The sequence below is a fragment of the Stegastes partitus genome, unplaced genomic scaffold, assembly GCF_000690725.1.
Source record: "Stegastes partitus isolate 25-593 unplaced genomic scaffold, Stegastes_partitus-1.0.2 Scaffold865, whole genome shotgun sequence".
Taxonomy (NCBI): domain Eukaryota; kingdom Metazoa; phylum Chordata; class Actinopteri; family Pomacentridae; genus Stegastes; species Stegastes partitus.
The window spans coordinates 104,007-111,996 of record NW_007578596.1 but is presented as its reverse complement, the minus strand read 5'-3'; the positions used below and the strand labels follow the sequence as shown (position 1 = coordinate 111,996).

Sequence of the window (7,990 nt, the reverse complement as noted above, 5' to 3'; positions counted from 1 at the left end):
CTCTGGAACATTCACAGTCTGAAGGTAGAACTCTGGTCAGTAGATAAAGGTGCTGCAGAACCAGAACCAGATGTTCTGAGGAGGTTTGTATTTGATTTGATTTGGTTGCGTTTAGATCAATAACTTGTTTGGATTCTGCTGCTGGCTGCGGTTCATCCTTCAGACTGAATGAAGCAGTGAAGTGTGTTTACCACAGCAGCTCGCTGGATGAGTGATGGGACGTGCATCTCTTCTCGTATCTCCTCCTGCGAACGCCGTCCTCCACGTCCAGGTTCACCTCGTCCCATTTGTCCAGAGGAGACGACAGACTGACTGTGAACAACAAGACGATCACATCTGATCACATCCAATCACATCATACAGGAGCTGTTTGAGTCAAAGTTCAGCATCAGATCAGGAGCCTCTCTGAAGCTCAGCTGCTCTCTGTGTTCTCAGTCAATGAATAAACGGTCGGCTGATCTCTTGACTCCACATCTAGAGACTTACTCCTCAGGAGGTTCTCAGCTGTTTGTCTGGAAGCAGAATGTCTCAGCAGCTATCAGGATGAGTTCCTCCTGTTCACCCCAGCAGCAGCTTCTGCTTCTCTTCTGCAGCTCTGTGGAACCAGGACATGAAGGAGGAGAGCACTCAGAGAAGAAGAGGAATCTCTGTGTGATCGTTTGGCCAAATGACCACAAAAAGATGCTGAACTGGACACCTCCTGTTCTCTTTGTGTGATTTCTGTCAGACGTCTCTGAGTTCTGTCCTCCTTCATGTCCTGGTTCCACAGAGCTGCAGAAGAACATGAACCTGGTGAAGATGAACACCCAGAAGCTGCCGCTGCGCGCTGATGTTTCTGAAGGAGCTCCACCGTGGATCTGAGTCCTTCTCAGGATCAGATTCTATATGCTGGCCTTTAACCCCTGGTTAGTTCATGTTACTGCTGTGTCTCGTCTTCTACAGACATCTCTGAGTGTCATTTATTGTTCTATGTTGCTAACCTTGCTCCTGGTTCCGTCTCGGTTCTGTTTGACCACCCTGTTGTGTTGTGCTCTGGTGTTTGATCCTTGATACCAGCTCATGTGTGAAGCACGAAGCTGCTCTACTAATGAAGGTTGGCTGATTTTACAACAAAGTGTTAATGTGATGAAACACTTGGACTCCCTGTGATCCTCCTCAGGACCTGAAGACACTCAGATCTTAATGACTGTCGAGTTTCGCTGTTGGTTGTGTTTTTTTCTCTAACTCAGTTCACAGGTTCCTCGTCTGATCGAGTTCTGGTAAAACATTTATCCTGTACTTCATATTCTAACTAAAACCTCCCTCTGAGCTCCTGGTGACACTTCACAGGGAATAAATGAACATGTTTCCAGCTTCTTTATGGAAAACGTTTGACCTGGAGGAGAACCTGGAGGAGAACCTGGAGGAGAACCTGGAGCTCTGTCTGGGTTTTATCACTGATGCACAAACCAGAGCTCACTTCTGTTTATTTCAGTCAGATTTGAAACTTCCTTTCAGATAAAGTCCGACTGAACCGACTCGTGGACTCGGCGTGTTTTCATGGTTTCTAAAAGCGTCCCAGAAACCATGAAAGGACGCTGAGGTGAAACAGGAAGTCGAATCCTCATCAGAGTAAAAGCTCAGATTAAACCAGTTTTAACTCTCGACTCACTGAGTTCAGAGCTTTTAACGAAATGAGCGGAAACGGTTTTCAGTGACATCCCGATGATGACCAGGGCAGGTGTTCAGAGCTTTACAGGTATTTATAGAAGATGTGACATCAGTGGGCGGCGGGCAGGTCTGAGACATCAGACCTGCTGTTGTAGTTTGAAGGAGGTTCTGGAGGTCACCTCAGTTCAGTTGTTTTATCGTCCCGAGATCAAAACATCAATAAATAAATACAATAAATAAAATGTCTCCAGAACACCAACCATCTCTACACCTTAACCCTCACCAGGGTCATGGGGGGCGGAGTCTATCCCAGCTGACTCAGGGTGAAGGCAGGTTCACCTGGACAGGTAACCAGTCTATCACAGGGCTACACTTAGAGACAGACAACCAAGCACACTCACATTCACACCTACGGACAATTTACAATCACCAATTAACCTCAGCATGTTTCTGGACTGTGGGAGGAAGCCGGAGAACCCGGAGAGAACCCACGCTGCACGGGGAGAACATGGAGACTCCACGCAGGAAGATCCCAGGTGTCCTCACCGGGACGTGAACCGGCAACCTTCTAGCTGTGAGGCCACGGTGCTAACCACTGAGACACCTGCAACTCCTGAATTTACATGTAAAACATAAAATAATGTGTAAAAACAGGCAGCTGTGAATCTGGCGTGCAGCAGAACCAGCTGAGAAAGTTCTTCTGTCCAACATGTGAGTCCGTCTGAAGGACGTCAGTCAGATATGAAGCCAGGTGTCAGCCACCAGAACCCAGAACCCAGAACCAGCAGATCGAATGCCAACATAAAGTAAATGACATATGATCTGGACTTCTTTAGGTGGACACGGCTGCTGCTTTGGTCACCTGAGTCCAGCGAGACCCTCTCAGGTGTTCTGGGACTCGGCAGGTGTTCCACCTCCACCTGGATCAGCTCCGTCTCGTCGGCTCTCGCTCGGTGTCGAGGACTCTTGGAGCTGCCCTTCCTCCTCAGAGGGCTCCTCCTCCGGCTGCCCCCGGCGCTGCCCCCGGCGCTGGGCTCGCTGAGGTCCACCAGGTCCAGTGCTGTGGACAGAACTGCAGAGCGACAGGACAGACGGGCCCAAGGCAACATCAGGTTAAAAAACCTGGAGCCACACACAAACAACCACAAAGAGACACAACATGACCAGAAGAGCTCAGACCTGGATGAAAGGTCCAAATGAACATGAGACTAAACTGACGGACAAAAAGGTGTGGACGGTGGTTCAGGACCTGCTCCAACAGAACCAGACGCATTAAAGAAACACACAAAATCGAATTTTACTGATTTAGAAAAACCTTTTCATTCTGACGTTCTTTTGATGGGTCGACATGATGTGGAATCTAAACTCAAATTTCGACATTAGTTGATTCAAAAGCAAGTTAAAGTTCTGATGAGGTAAAGACGCTTCATGCTAATGCCACCCTTCAGTTTATTAAACTGGTTTAGAAGAAGTCTTATTTGACAGATGTGCTGCTGCTCGTGTTCCCTGATGACCGGTGAGGACATTTAAATCTGTTGTTCTGGGTTCCTAAACTACTGAAGAGACGCAAACTGGACCAACGTATGTGTTTTAATGCTGATCACCTGAAGTCCTGTAACTCTGTGGTCACGTTGAGTCTCTGAGTGCTAATGTTGCCACGCTGTGACCACAAAACATGGAACAACTAGTTCTGATGAGTAATCAGCGTGTGTCGTTAATTAAAACACCTCTGACTGCAGAGGAACAGCAAACTCTTGTAGCTTAATTAGTTTGTTGCTTGAACATAATTTCATTGGAAGTTGTCTGAAGTCAGCAGACTTGAGCTGAACCTCACATTCTTCCTCAGAGCAGCTGCAGACGATCAGCTCTCAGTTGGTCCCGACTCTGACAGCTTTTATGTAAATGAGGCGGGCGCTAACGAAGCTCTCCGACAGCGAGGTCAGAGGTGTTAATTAATAGAAGCTGCAGCTGACAGATGGAGCAGCAGGACGAAGGACGAGGACACAAAGTTAGAGCAAAGAGAGACAGAGGTCAGAGTTAGAGAGCAGAAGAACCAGGACAGGTGAGCGTTAGCAGGTGTCAGCTGATGTGATGGGCAGGGAAACAGGCCCCGCCCACTTCTGATATAACGACAGAAACCTGCAGCATCATTTCACTGAAAACTCTGGTTTAACATCTGGGCTCGTTTTCACAGGAGGCAGAACTCTGGGCCTCTCCAGCAACAACAATGTGTGTTTTGGTGTCTTCTGGTGTCTTTCAGCAGCTTTGTGCGTCATTAGGAGCCTAAAAACACGATGTGTATGATGTCGAGCCAGAACACAGACGAATCAGAATCAGTGTAGAACGTGAACCTGGATCCAGGCCGCTCTGAGCTGCTGTGATGAGAAACACACGGATCTGTGTGTCAGATCCAGTCTGGATGTTTAAAGTTTAAAGCTGGTTTCTGTTGAGTCTCACAGTTACCTGCTGTGTTGGAGCTGATTGGTCGGACTGACGAGGTGTCGCTGCGACTCTCCAACAGGAAGTCATCGATGGAGGGGCTCAGCAGGGGCCGACTCTCCTGCTGCTCCCCGACCAGCTGGAGGCAGAGAGCAGGCAGCGTTACTGCAACGTTACATCAGCGTTACGTCAATGTTACTTCAGCATTACAGCGTTACTTCGTCATGTCAGCCTTAGTTCAACATTACATCAGTATTACGTCAGCGTTACGTCACCGTCATTTCAACATTATGTTAGCGCTACTTCAACGTTACATCAGCGTTAGTTCAAATTACATCAGTATTACGTCAGCGTTACGTCAGCGTTGCTTCAACGATACTTCAACATTATGTCAGTGTTACTTCAACATTACATCAGTGTTACGTCAGTGTTTCTTCAACGTTATGTCAGTGTTACGTAAGTGTTACTTCAATGTTACGTCAGTATAACTTCATTACGTCAACGTTACGTCTGTGTCACGTCAGCGTTACTTCAACGTTACGTCAACATTGCAACAGTGTTACATCAATGTTATATTAACTTTACAATAACGTTATGTCAACATTATGTGACTTTATATCATTGTTTTGTCAGTGTTACATCAACATTACGTTGGCGCTACTTTTGTCGTTATCTTGATGTTATATTAACGTTATATCCTTACATCAACGTTTCATCAACATTATATGAAGTCACATCAACAGTAGATCAATGTTATTAAACTACATTAACGTTACATCAATGTTCAACCAACGTTATATTAATGCTACATCAACATTTCATCGACGCTATATTGCTACATCAACGTTAGATCAACGTTGCTTTTATGCCTTTGGCTTTGTGGACGGCTCGTGGATCAGCTGAAGGTTGAGCTGCTTCCATCAAGGCGTCAAACATCTGAGCGTGTGCAGTCGCTGTGTCGCCTTTTCCAAACTTCTTTGTCTCATATTGGCGTTACTCATTTCATTTGTTTTGCTTTTAATTTTGGTTCTTTTGGAGTCACATTTTGTGGTCTCATTCTTGTGCTTCATGCATTCATGTTTAACAGGTCTGCGTCTTGTTTTCTCGTCCGTGACGTTTTCATTGTTCTGTGTTTTGTTCGTCTCATTTTGTTTGATTCGTGTCACATTTTAGTCCTTCCAGTTTCTCCGTTTGTATGAATTCTGCATCTTTTCATGATTGTTTTTTTGTCCAATTTTTGGACATTTTTGTTTCACTTGCTTTGATTCTTTGTTTGCAATAGTTTTAATGCATCCACTGTTTTGGTTTATAGGGTCTGGAGGCCATTCAGAAGTGACTGTAGGCTGGAATCACTGAACCTTTAAAACATTCACTCTCACAAAAAATCAGTATTCAAGGAAATTCATCATGTTGTGTTTAATATATATAAAAATCCAATTCCAATACATTTACAGCTTCCCTCAGTTATTCTTCAGGTGCTAATCTGAACATGGCTATGAGTGAATAAGTGCTGTTTTTATGTTTCATTACGTTATTGTTCACTAAAATACGACATCTTGCTCTGCACCAAGTGTTAAAAAGAGAAATAAGCTGTACTGGACAGGTTTGGATGTGTTTGTCTTGCAGCTTGTGTTCTGCGCTGCAGTGATTCATTCCTGCTGTCTCCTGACTTCCTTCCTCCACTGCAGCAACCTGACACGAGTACAAATCTTTTACATTAATAATAAAGATAATCTGTCAGACAACTCCATCACTTTTCTTGAACCTTTATTATCTGCTGTGGCTTGTTTCTGTCTTGAGAGAACATATTTGGATGAAGTACGTGTCCTCCGTCTGCTGCGATGCTCCAGTCGAGGCTGAAAACGCTGCTGTGAAGTCGGACACAGGAAACAGAAACAGCTTCACGTGTCTTCAGGTTTTTGGGGTTTTCTGAACAGAAGGTGCAGCTTCACCTCCATCTGAGGCCTGATTTAACCTGATCACAGATCAGCACCTCCTAATCCTAATCCACGTCGCCGTGTTCGCCCACATGTCGGCTGGAAGCGTCGCATTTAATCCTGAAAGAAACCGTCCAATCAGCTGCAGCGTCCAGAGAAGAGGACCAACCAGGAGAGCAAGATTCAGCCAATAGAAAGAGGAGATCAAAGCGAGTCTGAATCAAACAAATAGAACCACACGGAGCAGAACCCAGACGGGATCTCCTTCAACATGTGAGTGTAATGTCGGATCAGAACCAGGGTGGAGGTTCTACGCAGGACTGTGCAGCAGTAACGTGAATATAATGAGATCCAGTTGGAACCACTTCACCAACAGATGGTTTCTGTAGAAATGTTGCATTAATTTCATGTGTGTGTGAATTAAACTCACATTTCTGCATTCGTGGATTTGAACCTAGATTCAAACTGATGTAACTTAATAAAACCTAAAAGGTTCATTCAGCTGCTGAGGACTTTTCTTTTTATGAATATTATTGTTTTTGGACAAATTTACATGTATGTTGCTTTTGCTTTTAAGATTTAAATGTCGAATGTTCACAAACAAATATAGTAAAACAAAAAAATTAATGACCAATAATTTTGCTGTTAAATTGATGTATTTGGTAAAAGCTAAAAACTAATTGAACTGGAGCAACTTAAGTGTTAAATGTTTGTCAGCTGAATTCAGTTCACTGTCACAGAGGACGAAAGACATCAAGAATCACCACATTAAGAACTTGGACTGCTTCTACATTTAAAAATGAAAATTAATTTAATAACTGACGACTAACTGATGAATCTGCTGGAGGCGACCAAATCAGAGCTAAAACCAGGATTCAATCAGAACGTTCTCTGTGTGGACTTAATGGGACCGCTTGGCTCGATGAAGGCCGGTTCTGGAGCTGCTACTAATAGATACCTCCATGGTCGACTCATGTGATTATTATTATCTTATTAAAAATGATTAATCGATTTTGGTGATTAATCGCTGATTCACTCCTCGTGGCAGCTCTGCTTTGGCGGGACTGAACCCTGCGGACTGACGGCGGGCCAACAGAAGCATCCAGATGATGCAACACAGAACCTGAACTTAGAGACGTTGGTTTGAACTAAACAGGTTTCAAGCAGACAAAACTAAAGAGTGAATTAAACTCTGAGCAGTTAAGAAACAACGTGGTCGTCATGCCAACCTTGGTTGTCACGGTGAGGAGGGGGTTTCCTTCAGAGGACGCCTTTTTACCGGGAAGCTCCTTCAGCACCATGGCAACGGCCCTTTCCCCTTTGCCCTACAACAGGCAGATCGACAGGTTCATTCATTCATCCACCACATTCACTGTGTCACTGTCACAGCTTCCTATGAGGAGGACTCCTCCTGAACAGCGCTCACAGGCAGGAAGGCTCATTGACAGAACGTGTCCTACACGACCTGCAACACTCCAACACAACAACAACACGTAAAACATGACATCAGCTCTGTTTGAAACCTGTTCAGAATAAGAAATGTGTAAAATGAGCTAAAGTCAGTCCAAAGGGACAGAAAGCAGCCGGCTCAATCAGTCAGGCGTTTCCATGGAGACACATTGATTGTGCTTCAGCTCAGGAGCTCTGTGGAGCTGCTGGAGCACCGAGCGAAGCCTCCAGGGTTCTGCACCATGAAGCCAGGGCAACATACCAGGACATCTACCCCTAACAGCCCACTCAGGGTAACCGGTCCTACGACGGTGGTCCTCAGCTCGGTAAGTCAAGCTCACTTTACCGCCGAGGAGCAGAACATCATCTGGACCAGATATGAAGAACATAAAACCATGATAGGAGCAGAAAGAGAGCAGAGCAGGAAGGAATGGTGGCAGGAAGCTGCTGCCTGTGTGGACGATCAGCTCATTAGTTTATCATAAAACCTGATCACTGCTCATCATGAAGGCTCG

The 7,990-nt window shown here is 45.1% G+C and overlaps 1 protein-coding gene across 1 annotated transcript in view; it reads right to left on the bottom strand.

Moving 5' to 3' along the window:
- Positions 1-7,327, bottom strand: part of LOC103365708 (PEX5-related protein-like) — a 17,881-nt gene extending 10,554 nt beyond the window's left edge. Inside the window, 4 exon segments of the mRNA XM_008293219.1 lie at positions 176-312; positions 2,513-2,722; positions 4,114-4,228; positions 7,256-7,327. Coding sequence (XP_008291441.1) covers positions 176-312; positions 2,513-2,722; positions 4,114-4,228; positions 7,256-7,327 — 534 coding nt within the window.
- Positions 7,328-7,990: the final 663 nt, after the last annotated feature.